The 16378-nt window shown below is 39.8% G+C and overlaps 1 protein-coding gene across 9 annotated transcripts in view; it reads right to left on the bottom strand.

The window, feature by feature from the left end:
• Positions 1-16378, bottom strand: part of TLK2 (tousled like kinase 2) — a 148048-nt gene that overhangs the window by 6029 nt on the left and 125641 nt on the right. For all 9 annotated transcript variants that reach the window (XM_037745970.1, XM_037745969.1, XM_017549249.2 and 6 more), the window contains 5 exons: positions 10463-10552; positions 7757-7926; positions 6083-6221; positions 1358-1469; positions 323-430 (listed from right to left, as the gene is read on the bottom strand). In XM_037745970.1, coding sequence (XP_037601898.1) covers positions 323-430; positions 1358-1469; positions 6083-6221; positions 7757-7926; positions 10463-10552 — 619 coding nt within the window. The remainder of the gene's footprint in view (positions 1-322; positions 431-1357; positions 1470-6082; positions 6222-7756; positions 7927-10462; positions 10553-16378) is intronic.

Below are 16378 nucleotides of genomic sequence, written 5' to 3' on the forward strand. Positions count from 1 at the left end.
CTCCGCCTCCTGGGTTCAGGCAATTCTCCTGCCTCAGCCTCCTGAGTAGCTGGGATTACAGGCACGCACCACCATGCCCAGCTAATTTTTTGTATTTTTTTAGTAGAGATGGGGTTTCACCATGTTGGCCAGGATGGTCTCGATCTCTTGACCTTGTGATCCACCCGCCTCGGCCTCCCAAAGTGCTGGGATTACAGGCTTGAGCCACCACGCCCGGCTATAACTCCTGAATTTCACACTGAATAATCCATCCACTATTACCCATATAAATAATACAGAAAGCAAAGCAGTCGTTTCTGTTGGTCAATGGGTCAGAGCTTACCTTTGCTTCAGGTGTTACTACTGGCTTTGGTGGGAACTGCACTTCAGTAGCTTTAAGAATAGTATTCTCTTGTAGGATGTCTTGCTGAGACTGGTTATGGCCAAAAGGCTGTCATATAAAAACAAAGAAAAAAGGTGGGCCTCTGATGAAAATTAAAGAGAAAACAATTCAATACCACAGGCAAGGAAAAGGAGAACACATCTTCTAATTTGAATTGCTGCAAGGAATTCTGGAGACAATCCCCTCTAGTGCTCTCACTTTATGGACAAGGCGGGTGAGAGCTCAGAGCGTTAAGTACTTGCTCACAGTTCAGCATCCAGGTCAAGGCAGAGCAGGGACCAGAAGCAGCATCTCCTATATCCTAACGCTCTACTAAGTTTTGCTCATAGCAAAGAAAAGGAAGATCCAGAGCAGGACCCCGCAACCTCACCTGCTCTGAGGGACACATGCCAGCCGGCCTAAGCAATATACAACTGTGCCTCAGGCCAACTCAAGAGACAGAGAAAAAGAGAAGGAAAGGAAGTGAAAACACAGAAGGGTAAGGAAAGAGTAGGAACAAGAAAGAGTTGGGATTACGTAATGGCTTCATCTATGCTAAGCTGCCATTTTCTAATAAACTCTTAAAAATAAGTTCAACTTGAGTCTCTCTGTACTGGTTCTACTGAGATCTCTCTCAAATAGTTATGTCTAGATAATTTCTTCTTGGGAAGACTGTACACTTTAATAAATAAACAATTTTATGTCAATCTCTATACATACTATCAGAATAAATACATGTTCCGGATCTAATTGAGAACAGTAAAAGTGCATGTTTTTAATAGCTCAGCAGAACTCACTAGGTGCCCTAGGGCTGAGAATTTCTGTTTACGCTTAAAGCTTGTATTATTAAGTCTGTATTTTTTTAAACCACTACTTTCAGAATTCTACATTGTATAACCCGATAATTAACTCCGAGAGACTAATCCGTATCAAGGCACTGTGTATGTGTGCCACCCAAGAAAGAAATCAAGCTTCTCTGTCAACCTTCTAACTTACCTTCCTTCCATAAAGACACTGATAGAAGATCACACCCACCGACCACACATCAACTTTATTTGAGATCTTTGGTGGTTCTTTCCCAACCACAAAACACTCTGGTGGTAAATACCTGGGACAGAGAAGAAATAAAAATTCTTAGAATAACAATTATATAAATCTAAGACATACAAAAAGACAAAATATCTTGTTGAAAATAAAAATATCTAATTTTTTATTTTTGTTTTTTGAGACAGTGTCTCTCTGTCACCCAGGCTGAGTACAGTGGCGTGATCATGGTTTACTACAGCCTCAACCTCCCAAGCTCAGGTGGTTCCCCCACCTCAGCCTCCCAGTAGCTGGGATTAAAGGGAGGCACCACCATGCCTGGCCAATTAAAAAAAAATTTTTTTTGTAGAGGTAGGGTCTCACTGTGTTGCCCAGGCTGGTCTCAAACTCCTGGACTCAAGTAATCCTCCCACCTCAACCTCCTAAAGTGCTGGGATTATAGATGTGACCCACTACACCTGGCCAAAATATGTGAATTTTAACAGTCAACTTAGACTTATATGGAGAGTCAGTGAAAAGACACTCTAGGCAGGGTTTGGTGGCTCATACTCATAATCCCAGCACTTTGGGAGGACAGGGCCAGCAGATTGCTTGACCTCAAGAGTTCAAGACAAGCCTGGAGAATATGGCAAAATCCCATCTCTACTAAACATACAAAAATTAGCTGGGCGTGGGAGCATGCCCCTGTAGTTCCAGCTACTTGGGAAGCTGAGATGATCACCTGAGCCTGGGGGAGGCTGACTGCAGCGAGTCAAGATCATGCCACTGCACTCCAGTGACTGAGTAAGAACCCATCTGAAAATAAGAAAAGACACTCTAACGTTAGAGAGGCAGTAATGTCCTTTAAGGCATCAAAATACACTTCTCAATTTCCTGAGAGTGGTAACTATTCTCACTAGTCCCACTTCACTCACTCTCAGCCTCTTTCCCCAGAGTTGTACCTAATATAGTGTCATTCGACAAGTTTTAAAAAAGGGGTTGGGGGAGACACAAAAGAAGTGCATTCCCTTTTAGGATAGCTTCATCAACAAACATTAAATATAACTAGAAATGGTATGGGTTTCATGCTGCCAAAAGAAGGAGATGTGTCTAAAATAAGTAAATATTTTAAAAGTTCAAATGAATTCAGGATGCAGTATAGATCTCTGATGGGAGAGGTTATCCTACCTATTTATGGTAGCCTCTTATGATCCCAATATATGATCAAGGGTGACAATAAAGTCCAAATTTTCAGAAGTTACCTCTTTTCAAGATGGGGTCTCACTATGTTGTCCAGGTTGTTCTGGAATTCCTGGTCTGAAAGGAATCCTCCCACCTTGGCTTCCGAAGTGGGTGGAATTTACAGATGCACCACCCACCACACCTGGCTCAGAAGGTATTTTATATTTCCTGCTTTAAGTATGATCAGGGGCTTACTGGAAGACTAACGAACAGTGTAGCAAAGGCCAAACTAGTTGTTAGAACGAAATTCCTCATCTAAATTCCTTCCCTCTCCACCATTGGTCTCTAAAAAAACTATTTAACATGTGATAGCCAACCACACCAAATTGCATGGTATAGAAGGTAAGTACCTCTTGTATTTTGGAAACCAAATAAATACAGCTGTAGGCTTAGCCACATCATGGCTGGAAGGTAGAATTCTGAAGATTGCAGATTGATTTCTGCAGATTTCATGCTAGCAAAATCAACTCTGTGGAAAATTCTTTATTTTAGAACCTATGCTCATCCTGAAATACAACTTACAGCTTGAAGGGGACCACACAAGTTCAGAGGCAGAAAATATTCCTTCTCTGATCCACCTCTATCAAACAGTTTCAGATTGATAGCCTTCCATTTCTTTTAAAAAGAATTATAGTTTTGTATTCTTGTTTCTTATTTACTATTAAGAGACCTTTTCTTGAGACAGAGACTCACTCTGTCACCCAAGCTGCAGTGCAGTGGTGCGATCTCCGCTTGCTGCAATGTCCACCTCCCAGGTTCAAGCGATTCTCCTGCCTCAGCCTCCTGAGCAGCTGGGACTACAGGCACCTGCCACCACATCTGGCTAATTTTTGTACTTTTTGGTAAAGATAGGGTTTCACCATGTTAGCCAGGCTGGTCTCAAACTCCTGGATTCAAGTGATATGCCCGCCTCAGCCTCTCAAAGTGCTGGAATTAATTAAGCCATTGCACCCAGCCTAAGAGACATTTTTGGATGATTAAGACCTTTAACTAGATTATTATTTTACAATAAAAACTTTTAGTTAAAGCGCACATTGAGAAATGAAATACAGGACTCACTAAGAGAAGAAAAGGCAAATAAATAAAGGAAAAAGAATTTAAAAAAAGAACAGCTCTTCCAAGAGCTAGTAAAACCTCCCTGAACCCTCGTTTTCATAGTTCTTGATTTTTAATATACATAACTTAAATATGATCTCAAATAAGTAACAAATATAACCTTAACTCTAAAATGACCATTTAAATGTCTTTATAACTTTTTTATGGCAGTGGCAGGGAAGAATAGGAACTGTTGAACTCATCCAAATGCAGAAAAATAAGTTAGCAAGATATTTAGAATATAAGAAGCCCTGCCACTTGATAATACATGTCTGGCAAATCCCTCTCTAGGTCTCAGTTTCTCCATCTGTAAGTGAATGAAATTAATTCTTCATCAAATAATACTGAAAGTAACAAGCATTCTAACTTCCTATCAAGGATTTTGGGAGGAGAGTAAAAGACAGCTCTGGGATACTAAACTGTGTTAAAAAATATATAGTTACATATTCCATCACAATCAAAATTCCCATACAAAAAAACCAAATTATTCTCAAGGCATAGTCTATGGGTCACTTTTTTTAAAGAAGTATTCCACATAGAAGAGTTCTGTAACCACCAAATACTGAAAATAATTACTTATAATTTGTTATACCCTCTGGGATTATTTTTATCTGACATACTGAGGATGGTGATTATGACAATGCTTCTACCAATTTGAAGACTCTTCAAACCTTCATAGAAATCTATAACACTTAATTTTCTCAGAAGCCCCATCTTACTTGAAATTATTAAAAATCTCAACTATGATCTAAAGTAGAAAGAACAGTAAAATGAACCCCTAAGATAAGCACCATCCAGTTTCAAGAATTATCAACGTGTGGCCAATCTCCACCACTTCTTCCAACAGATTACTTTGAAGCAAATCCCTTGCATCACATAATTTTAATTTAAATTCTAATCACTGAATTTTTGTAGGTAAAAAACTACAGCAGTAACTAATTTAAATGCGAAAAAGCCTTAAAAAACAAACAAACAAACAAACAATCAAACACAAAGCTCATATCCAAATTCCAGTGAATGTATATAGCAGAGGTATAGACCTGTTTCCAGAATTTTCAGCAGCAGTTATTTTTATATCACTTAGTGACAGGAACACTAGCCCACAATAACCACCACAGTGAATAAACACTGTAAATGTAGCTTCTATTTTAAATCTATAATTTCAAAGTTTTAATTTAGGGACTGACTTTTACTACAGGTGCCATCTTTACAAGCAGTAAGGAGCAACAGAAAGCAGGGCATTGTGTCCATGGTGTTACTGGCAGGCTTCACGATGAACAGAGCTGATGCTGTGTGTTGTCAATGCCATGCCCTCTTTCCTGTCTGCTTCCTTATCTACCTCTCATTCTCAGACAGTCAGTATTCTCTGCTAAGGCCCAGGACCCTCCAGTCCCAAAGATAAGTGATTTAACCACCTTCCCTGGGGTACAAATAATATGTGTTGCCCCTACTTTAGTGCTATAGAGCCTTCTCTTGCAACTCTTGAAGCAAATCCTTCATCCCATTAAGCCATGAAGAGAGACTTGTATTTGGACTTAAAAAAATAAAACAAACTGGTGGCCTTTCTTTATATACCCCAATATGTGGCTTTCTGTGACCACCTCAAAATGCAAAAGGAAGCTTTGTTAACACACTTTTACAACCATAGAGTTAAAGGCCTGAGTTTCAGGTATCTTTTATGGTTCAAATGGTCAAAGGTAATGTAGGCAGAAATAGAAGCATAAAACTGCCAGGCAGAGCTAGCTTGGGTGGGGTGGCTAGAGGAAGACAGATGACAAGAGACGGGAAGAAATGTGCCTCAAAAACTTTTAGAACATGGCTAACAGACATGGATAGACTTCTGGTAAACCGTGGTCACTTTATCCTGCATAGATTTCATATGTGCTACAGTGACATTTCATCCTGATCTTTACAACTCCCTACGGTCCAACATCTTCAGGCAACTCTTGAAGCAAATCCCTTATCCCCTCAACCCATGAAGAGAGACCTGTATTGGGACAAGAACAGTCTAGAAATAAAGATTTTGGGGCCATTCTTTATATACACCACATGAGCAACCTTGTTCTCTACTGACTTGCAAGTCCAACTCTGTGTAGAAAACACACATCTCAAATACCTGGCCCATATAAGCTTTCCTTCTTCTTAAAGGTTTTCAAGAAAGGGAAGAAAAATAAAGACAAATTAATGTAAATACGAAGAGTCAAACTGCTGAAAAGATAGTAACAATTTAGGGAGAAAGTCTGCTTTGGTTTATGGCATTTTGCCTAGCAGACAGCATACAGCAATTAATTCTTTATCAACACTTCAGTATAGCAGAGCCACATCTCCATAGCCAACCTGGCAGAGCTCCTGGATACCTACCAATAAGTACCAGCACCTTGTGATGTTAGCTCCATGCCATCCACTGAATTGTAGCTATCATCATCCATGATCTTCGAAAGACCAAAATCTGTAATTTTTATCTCTCCACACGCTGTACCATTTACTAAAAGAATATTACCTAAAAAATAAAAATCTTCATGAATAAGCAGAGACTTACTGATTAAGAGAAAAACCAAAGTAATAACAGATAAGAAGAGGGCAACTGAAATCAAACTCTTGCAAAAGCAAACATCCAAATCTTGGGAATCAAGCAATCTGAACTCTGGATACTCAGGGAGAGTCCTCAGCATCTGCTGAAACTTCTATTTTCCAAGAATCACCTGCTTACTGTGCCAATACCACTACTATGATGAGCTCTGGAAATAAAAATAACAGGCCAAAGTAAAATATACTTGTTCACTTGGTCAAAAACGATGGGAAACTTTCATCTGAACTTTCAGTGATGATCTCTAAACTACCCTGTTTAGAAAAGTACTTGGAGTGTGGGGGAGGAATCAAAGAAGACAGATAAGGGAACCAAAGCTAGCACCACAGCGCCACCTACAGCACCTATGGCAGGAAAGTGCTGAATTCGGTTAACGGAAAATTCATTCACAAAATAGCCATCTTTTAAAAATTTGCTTCATTATAACTAATGTTGTAGTCATCTGAACTATATTAGAACATTAGAGAATAGTCAATAATGAGACTTAATATATACCTACCAGAATAGAAAAGCAAAGTTTACAATTTTGCAACACCAGAAGGTAAAGGGGGACCATCTTCCTAACGCCCAGGCTAAGCTGTTAAGAGTTGTCTATAGAACATAGGCAGATTTCTAAAACATAGCTGAAGATAACGGTAAAAAATAGAGGTAACGGCCGGGCGCGGTGGCTCAAGCCTGTAATCCCAGCACTTTGGGAGGCTGAGGCGGGGGTGGATCACGAGGTCAGGAGATCGAGACCATCCTGGGCAACATGGTGAAACCCCGTCTCTACTAAAAATACAAAAAATTAGCTGGGCATGGTGGCACGTGCCTGTAATCCCAGCTACTCAGGAGGCTGAGGCAGGAGAATTGCCTGAGCCCAGGAGGCGGAGGTTGCGGTGAGCCGAGATCGCACCATTGCACTCCAGCCTGGGTAAAAAGAGCAAAACTCCGTCTCAAAAAAAAAAAAAAGAAAAATAGAGGTAAGGACTCTAGCTTCCCTGTACTCTTTGCTGATGACTATCAAAGCTGGATTAATAACCATACAAAAAGATGAAAAATTTTGCTTGAAATTTATTGAGATGGGAGGCATGTAAGTAAAATAAGTTGTTAATTTGGGGGCTCTTATCAAAGAGACCTGAAGCAGAGGAACTGCTATGTAGTATGAGTAATGGGAAAGAAACAAAACTGAACTTGCCAGAACAGTTCTTTCTTAATGAGACATCATGAACTGCCCTGGCTCCAAAGATAAAGGTATTGTTTCTCCAGGTTATTTAATCCAGCACACCCTCCTAAACCCAGTGCTGCTTGGCCAGGACTCTTCTTCCCACACCTACCCAAGCAATCAAAAGTCAGATGTTATTAGCTCTTCTTGGCTTCTGTAAAATTCTCTAACTCTATCAAAGTAAAAGTCACTTATAAGACCAAAGAAAAGCCACTCATACAGTCTCCTAAAAGTTAAGACATACCTGGTTTGAGGTCATAGTGTATGATAGGAGGTTTTATTTCATTTAAGTACTTTAAAGCATTCACAATCTGCATGATAATGGACCGGGCCTCTTTCTCCGACATTAATTTGTGCTGTTTCAGGTAGAAGTCCAGATCATTTCCCTCACAGTATTCTAATACTGTACAAAACCTAAAGACAAATAAACCAACATTTAACCATGGAATAAAAGCAAGCAGATTAAGACTACCTAAATCAGTCCCAGGTGAAAACTTCAGTTCATTAGCTTTCACCCCTTTCTTCTTAGTTCCTTAAAATACTCTTCGATTCTATATTCAGTATTAGCTGAGAGGTTTATGGTAATAAAACTGCTTATTCTCTTGAAGAGTTTCCACACCCTCAGTGTTGGAATCTGTTGTGCTCAAGTTCACCCATAGCAGACCTCTTCTTGAGTCTGGACTATAAGAATACTGATAAGAAGTATAATGTATGTAAGCTAGATATCTTCTTGGAAGGGTCTCCCTTACACACCCACATACATTTTATATTTTCTGTCTCTACTGAAAATATAAAAAATTGGCCATGTGGTGGCACATGCCTGTAATCCCAGCTACTTGGAAGGGTAAGGCACGCGAACTGCTTGCACCCATGAGGCAGAGGTTGCAGTGAGCCAGATCATGCCACTGCACTACATCTTGGGCAACAGAGCAAGACTCCATCTCAAATTAAATATAAAAAAGAAAAGAAATGTCTGAAATTTATCAGATTTCTCTGATCTGAGATTCTGAAATCTGAAATATAGACTCATGCTCAATGGAATGATTCTTTGACCCAATGCAAGTTGAAAATAAAGCCTCACTTTTAATATCCAAACAATTCTCAGAAGATGTTCTAAAAATGATGGTCTGACATTTTTGGTGACATTGCATCATACAAACAATAGGAACAACAAAGTAATCAACTCAAGAATAGTACGGAACTAACTCAATTTTTCACATTAGTTAAAAGTGTGTACACACTTTGAAGCAGCAGATAATTTGAGGCTGATATTAATCTTTTAAAGAGTTATTGAACTTATAGTTCAGAGAGGGGAGTCTACCTAGTATTCAAGAAATTCACTCAAAGCAAAACAGTGATGTCATGACCTGCCCCTGGTTTCCCAATCCTGCCCTCTAATTAGATAATTTTTTAAAAAAATTCCACTCGTGAAACACACATGGCCAAGTCCAGTGTCAGGGCTACCCAAATGAGAAGAAGAAATCTCTGAGAGAATGGCTCAGGTCATATTTCCAAAGGGAATTATAGTCCTCTTTGGGGTTATTTCTAAATGTGAGCCAGCTGTCTGCATAGCCTTCTCTGAGACTGTTGGCTAGAACAGACCAAAACTTCTAGAATTATCCTGGGAGGCTGAGGGAGCCTGGAGTCTAGAACTAAGGTATGTTCTGATTCAGTTCAAACTTCAACAGAGAAACATTTTCAAATGCTAAGATATATCCAACTAAACTGCTGGATAAACCCAGAGGTGCTGGAGCTAACCTATACCAAGTAACAAAATATAGCAAGGCCCATGATTATCAATGATCTCAAACAAGTCATATAACTTCTCTGGTCCTCAAAATACACCTATAAGAAGAAAAGGCTGGACTGGGGGATCCCTCCCTATTCTAACATCCTATAAGCCTATATTTTGACTGTTCTAACATTCTATAAGCCTATTCTAACATCCTATAAGCCTGTATTGTGACATGTAGCACTGAGTTCTGTCTTCATTAGTGCCACATTTCTTGTCTCGTTCTAGGATAAATCACATGGCCAATACTTTTTTAAAAGGTCTGGCAATGTTTATGAGAGTCTTGGGGTGAGCAGAAACTCTCCTGAACAGTCTACACTCGCTAGTGCACATCAGTGGCATGCTAGCACCAGCTCATGCCAGTTTTCAAGAGCTGACTTAAATTTTCAGGAATTTCGCGAGCTGGTTATTAAACCACTGGTAGGACAAATGGATAAGCAAAATGTGGTATATGTATGCAACAGAATATTATGTGGCCATAAAAAGGAATGAAGTAGTGACACATGCCACAAGAATGAAACTTGACCAACATCATGCTAAGTGAAAGAAGCCAGTAATAAAAGTCCACATACTGTATGATTCCATGCATACAAGAGTCCAGAATAGGAAATCCATAGAGATAAAACAGTAGTGACTGATTAAGGCTAGGGCAGAGGGACGGAATGGTAGAATAGATGGATAGTAGTGAAAGGGATGGGGTTTGAGGTGGGGAAAAAATTCTAAAATTGGCACTAGTGGTTGCATATATCTATGAATATGCTAAAAACCACTAAACTGTATATTTTACCTGCGTCAATCATATAACATGTGAATTATAATTAAGATGTTTAAAAATAAATAAACAGGTAGTACATCAAAATTGGACATGGGAGGAGTATCTACACCACGGAAATTGGCAAACACTATGAATTAGCCCTGTCTCACTTCACACCAAACTGATTGTTAAACATTTATTGGCACCCAAGTACACATGTCCTTTGGTGCAGAGGTTCCTTGCTGACTCAAATCTGAATTTACATTTGATCATCTGTCCATAAATTAACACATTTGGTTTCCTCAGAGGGTATTTCCTGGATCCAGAGTTCAGTTCTATTCCATGAACAATCAACACTGCAAGAAAATAATATAACTCTTAAGGTAAAACGGCACAACACTTACGAGTCAGTATCCAGTGAAAAGTAATCATACAGCTTAACTATTCTGGGATGATCCAGTTCTTTATGAATCCGGTATTCCCTACATGCATGCCTGTAAACAAAAGAGCAAATTAACAAGAAGGCATATTGGTCTGCCTTTTATAACTCTTCAAAGATGCTCCGAAATATTCAATCATTTCTCTATTTTTTCAACATGTTCATTCCATTCAGGTCCATCTGGTCCCTCATCTGATTTTTCTCTTTGGTCATCCTATTTTCTCTATTGGAATCTACGCCATTGAGAAAATAATAGGTGCTTAAATTTTGTTAAGTGAATGGATGTCAACCCTTTTCATCCCTTTCAAGTTCACTGTATGATAATCACACCTCTTTTTCATTTATACTCAAGTATTACAGATTTTAAAATTACCAGGACAGTTATTTTCCCCCCCTATCTAAAGCTGATACATCATATCTGTAAAGGTATATATGCTGGGATAACATCAAAGGGGTCAATGCTAGCATGTAAACCCCTTAGGTTAAAGGATTATCTGTTACATAAATCAATTAACAGTCCTTTATATTTTTTGTGTTTAAATCCTCCTCCTTACAAAAATAATTTAAGTGCTGTTAGCTTTATTCTAAGAAAATATGAAATGTGAAATGATGGAACCCCAGTTTTCTTAAAATGGTGAATTTGATACAGTCATCCACTGTGTAACAACCCTTTGGTCAATGACGCTAAGCCACATATATGACAGGGGTCCCATAATAGTATAACTGAGCTTCCCATGAATTAAAGAAGCAAAAAAAAAAAAAAGAGTACAACAGAGCTGAAAATTCCTATCACCTGGTGACACAGCAGTCATGATGTCACTGCACGATGCATTACTCTTGCTTGTGGTGCTGCCAGTCATATTAAAGTCTAGCACATTCAATTATCTACAGTATATAACACCTGATAATGATAATAAACAAATACATTATCAGTTTATATATTTACTATACAGCAAGCCCTTAAATAGCATCATCTTGTTATAACACTGACGGGGTTAAAAAAAAACTCATCAGCTAGGCACGGTGGCTCATGCCTATAATCCCAGCACTTTGGGAGGCCAAGGCAGGCAGATCACTTGAGGTCAGGCATTCAAGACCTGCCTGACTAACATGGTGAAACCCCATCTCTACTAAAAATACAAAAATGTGCCAGGCGTGGTAGCGGCTGCCTGTAATTCCCGCTGCTCAAGAGGCTGAGGCAGGAGAATCACTTGAACCTGTGAAGTGGAGGTTGCAGTGAGGTGAGATTGCACCACTACATTTCCAGCCTGGGTGACAAAGTTAGACTTCGTCTCAAAAAAAAAAAAAAAAAATCAATTCCTGGCCAGCACCACTGTCCGTGTGGAGTCTGTTTTTCTTCCCATATCTGCATGGGTTTTCTCAGATTATTCTGCTTTCCTCCCACATCCCAAAGCCAAACGTGTTAGGTTCACTGGCATGTCCACATGGTTCCAGTCTGAGTGTATGTGTGGGTGCTCCCACCCTGTGATGGGATGGCATCTTGTCCAGGGGTGGCCCCCACCTTATCCCTAAGCTGCTGAGATAGGCTCTGGCCACCCTCAACCCTGAGTAGGGAAATGAGTGGGTAAACTGTTACCTTGTTTCTATTGATCTTTCTTAAATCATATGCATTTCAATGTTTTAGTCTTTAGTTAGAAGCTGGGTAATGTTTTTGTGACCAGGAATATGCCAAAGAAACTTAACTCTTGTTTATGTCAATCAGCCTACAGTAAAATTGGTTTTGTTACGCCTTGTTTCCGTTATAAGTTGCAGTTTCCAAGAACCTATCACTGCTATCAAGTGAGGGCTTACTGTACTGCATTTTGTTTGTTTTTGAGATGGAGTCTCACTCTGTTGCCAAGGCTCTCCGGAGGACACTGGCGTGATCTTGACTCACTGTGGCCTTTAACTCCTGGGTTCAAGCAATTCTCCTGTCTCAGCCTCCCAAGTAGCTGGGATTACAGGCGCATGCCAGCATGCCCGGCTAAATTTTGTATTTTTAGTATAGAGGGGGTTTCGCCATGTTAGCCAGGCTGATCTTGAACTTCAGACTTCCAGTGATTCGCCTGCTTTGGCCTCCCAAAATGCTACAGTTACAAACATAAGCCACTGGGCCTGGCCTGTACTACTTTTTAGTCGTTTAAATTTTAGAGATTGGGCACACTCGTTCACAGCCATAATCCCAGCACTTTGGGAGGCTGAGGCAGGTGAATCACTTGAGGCCAGGAGTTTGAGGCAAGCCTGGCCAATATAACAAAACTCCATCTCTACTAAAAATACAAAAAGCAGCCGGGTGTGATGGTGAGCACCTGTAATCCCAGCTACTGAGGCAGGAGAGTTGCTTGAACCCAGAAGGCAGAAGTTGCAGTGAGCTGAGATCACACTACTACACTCTACCCTGGGTGACGGAGCGAGACTCCATTTCAAAAAAAGAAGAAAAAAAAAAAGAAACTAGAGAGTGTACTCCCTTCTACTTATTTAAAAAAAAAAAAAAAATTTGGCTGGGCACTGTGGCTCATGCTTGTAATCCCAGCACTTTGGGAGGCTGAGGCACACAGATCACCAGGTCAACACCATCCTGGCCAACATGGTGAAATCTTGTCTCCACTAAAAATACATGGGTATGGTGGCACACGCCTGTAGTCCCAGATGCTCGGGAGGCTGAGGCAGGAGAATCACTTGCACCCAGGAGGCGGAGGTTACAGTGAACTGAGATGGCGCCGCTGTCTGGCAAAAAAGCGAGATTCCGTCTATTAAAAAAAACAAAAAAACAAAAAAAAAAAAACTATAAAACAGCCTTGGGCAGATCCATCAGGGGGTAAAGGAGAAGGCATTGTTATCATAGGGAGTGAGGGGTGACAACTTCATTTGTGTTACTGTCCCTAAAGAGCTTCCAGTGGGACAAGATGTGGAGGTGGAAGAAAGTGATATTGATGGGCCGAGCGTGGTGGCTCATGCCTGTAATCCCAACACTTAGGGAGGCCAAGGTCCTGAAATCAGGAGTTCAAGACCCAACCTGGCCAACATGGTGAAACCTCGTCTCTAAAAAAAAACAATAAAAAAAAAAGAAAGTGATATTGATGATCCTGACCGTGTGCAGGTCTATGCTAACGAGTGCATGCATTGGTTCTTAACAAAAACATTTTAAAATCTAAAAAAAAATTAATTGAAAAAAGCTTATAGAAAAAGGATATAAGAAAAGAAGATATTTTCATACAACTGCACAATGTGTTTGTTTTAAGCTAAGTGTTATTACAAAGGAGTCAAAAAGCTAAAAAAAAAAAAAAAAGGCAATTCTAAAGCAAAAAGGTTATAGTAAGTGAAGGTTAATTTATACTTGAAAAACATTTTAATAAATGTAGTGTAGCCTGTGTAAGTCTATACTAGTATACAATAATATCCTAGACTTTCACATTCACTCACCTGTCACTTACTGACTCACCCGGAGCAACTTCCAGCTCTGCAAATTCCATTAATGGTACAGGTGTACCATTTTTTATACTGTATTTTTACTGTACCTTTTCTATGCTTAGATAAGCTTAGATACACAATTAGTAATACAATTGCCGATAGCAGGGTCCCCAACACAGTACAGGTTCGTGCCTTGTTAGGAGCTGGGCCACACAGCAGCAGGTGAGCAGTGGGTGAGTGAGCGAAGCTTCATCTGTATTTACAGCTACCCCCCACAGCCTGCATTATGGTCTGAGCTCCACCTTCTGTCAGATCAGCAGTGGCATAGATTCTCATAGGAGCACAAACCCTACTGTGAACTGTGCATGCCAGGAATCTAGGTTGTGTGTGCCTCATGAGAACCTAATGCCTGATGATCTGTCACTGTCTCCCAACACCACCAGATGGGACTAATTGCAGGAAAACAAGCTCAGGGTTCTCACTGATTCTACATTACAGTAAGCTGTGTAATTAATTCATTATCTATTACAATGTAATAATAATAGAAATAAAGTACACGATAAATGTAATGCGCTTGAATCATCCTGAAACTATCTCTGGTCCACAGAACAACTGTCTTCCACAAAATCAGTCCCTGGTGCCAAAAAGGTTTGGAATCACTGGCCTATAGTATTTAGGACAGTAACATGCTATACAGGTTTGTAGCCTAGGAGCAATGGGCTATACCATACAGCCTAGGTATGTAGTAGGCTATATCATCAAAGTTTACATTATGTACACTCTGATGTTTGCACAACAAACTCACCCAATGATGCATTTCTCAAAACATATCCCCATTGATAAGCAACATATGACTACATATGATTAGCATTTTTAAGGTACTTTTCTAGTTTAAAATCATTTAATAAGGAGCAAAAATGTACTATATAACCTGACATATTCATATCCTGAATATGCTTACATAATATAATTACTAATACTATTTTAAGTATTTAGTTTTTACAAAGTAGTTCAGCACTATCTGGTTTAGGACATTTTGTTATAAGGGTAGTTGGAAATGATATACTTTCCATAGTACAGTAGAATAAACCTAAAAAAACAGTGATGTTTTCAGAAACCAGTAAACTCCAGCATACCAAAAATACAAAGAAAGTACTCAACCAAAAAAAAGCTGAGGAAAAAATTAGGGGAAGCAGGGAAAGGGAGAAATGGGAATCTAAAAGTAATTACATATATTTTTCCCCAATGGAAACTATTTGGGTTTAGATTTCAAGCTGCCACTTTTGGCCATTTTGTCTCCTCTGATGCTTCATTTCACTGTCTTTACATTTTTCTAAAAACCAACTTGCCAACACTGAGGCAGAGCAGTGTCAGAACACACACTACCCTAGGAACACAGAGGCCTGGCTCCTTGCTATAGTTCTGTGGCTCCACCTCTCTGAGCTTCAGTTTCACCATCACTGGACGGGATGCTCTGAAGTGAGCTTGCTGCAGATACTCAGCAAATGTAGCTTTGGCCTCCTCAACACCCCACCCCCCAGGTTCCACCAAAGTAGCTCCATACTTGTCTTTTTTTTTTTGATTACACACATATATTTAACAGTATAGTGCTAAGGGCACTTTTCTTCATATTTTATAGAAGGGCTTGAAACATACAGATTTTCTCTTAGTAACAATATAACAGCACATAACCAAATCTAAAACCTATACAGATGTATTACAATTTATTTAGAATTTAAAGGCTTAAAGGCAATAAGCAGGAGAGGAAAAAGTATGTAAACTTTTATTTTACAAAACTGACTGAAAAATACATTCAAGAAATAGTAAACAGAACTTAATATGATCTGGTTGGGTGTGGTGGCTCATGTCAGTAATCTCAGCACCTCGGGAGTCTGAAGTGGGAAGACCACTTGAGCCCAGGAGTTCAAGACCAGCCTGGTGGGCAAAACAGTGAGACCCCATTTCAAAAAAAAATTATATAATTAATATGATCTCATGTGCCCTGAAGGAAGTGGCAACCGATTTAGAGAGGTAATCACTATGTTCAAATAATCTCCTACATGGAACTTCTGCAACTGCAGAGTCACGGAATCATCAGTCCCCTTTCTGCCAGCACACTTGCATTTTTAAATACATTAAGATTCCATGTAATATTGCACTTGATTAAAAAATAAGGGTGCTGCCATTCTTTATTTTTGAGATGAAGTCTCACTCTGTAGCACAGGCTGGAGCAGTGGCGTGATCTCAGCTCACAACCTCTGCCTCCTGGGTTCAAGCAACTCTCCTTCCTTGGCCTTCTTAGTAGCTGGGATTACAGGTGCCCACCATCACGCCTGGCTAATTATTTTTTGTATATTCAGCAGAGACAGGGTTTCACCATGTTGGTCAGGCTGGTCTTGAACTCCAGATCTCAGGCAATCCACCAGCCTTGGCCTTCCAAAGTGCTGGGATTACAGGAGTGAGCCACTAC

This window comes from Cebus imitator, unplaced genomic scaffold, assembly GCF_001604975.1.
Source record: "Cebus imitator isolate Cc_AM_T3 unplaced genomic scaffold, Cebus_imitator-1.0 Scaffold217, whole genome shotgun sequence".
Lineage (NCBI taxonomy): Eukaryota > Metazoa > Chordata > Mammalia > Primates > Cebidae > Cebus > Cebus imitator.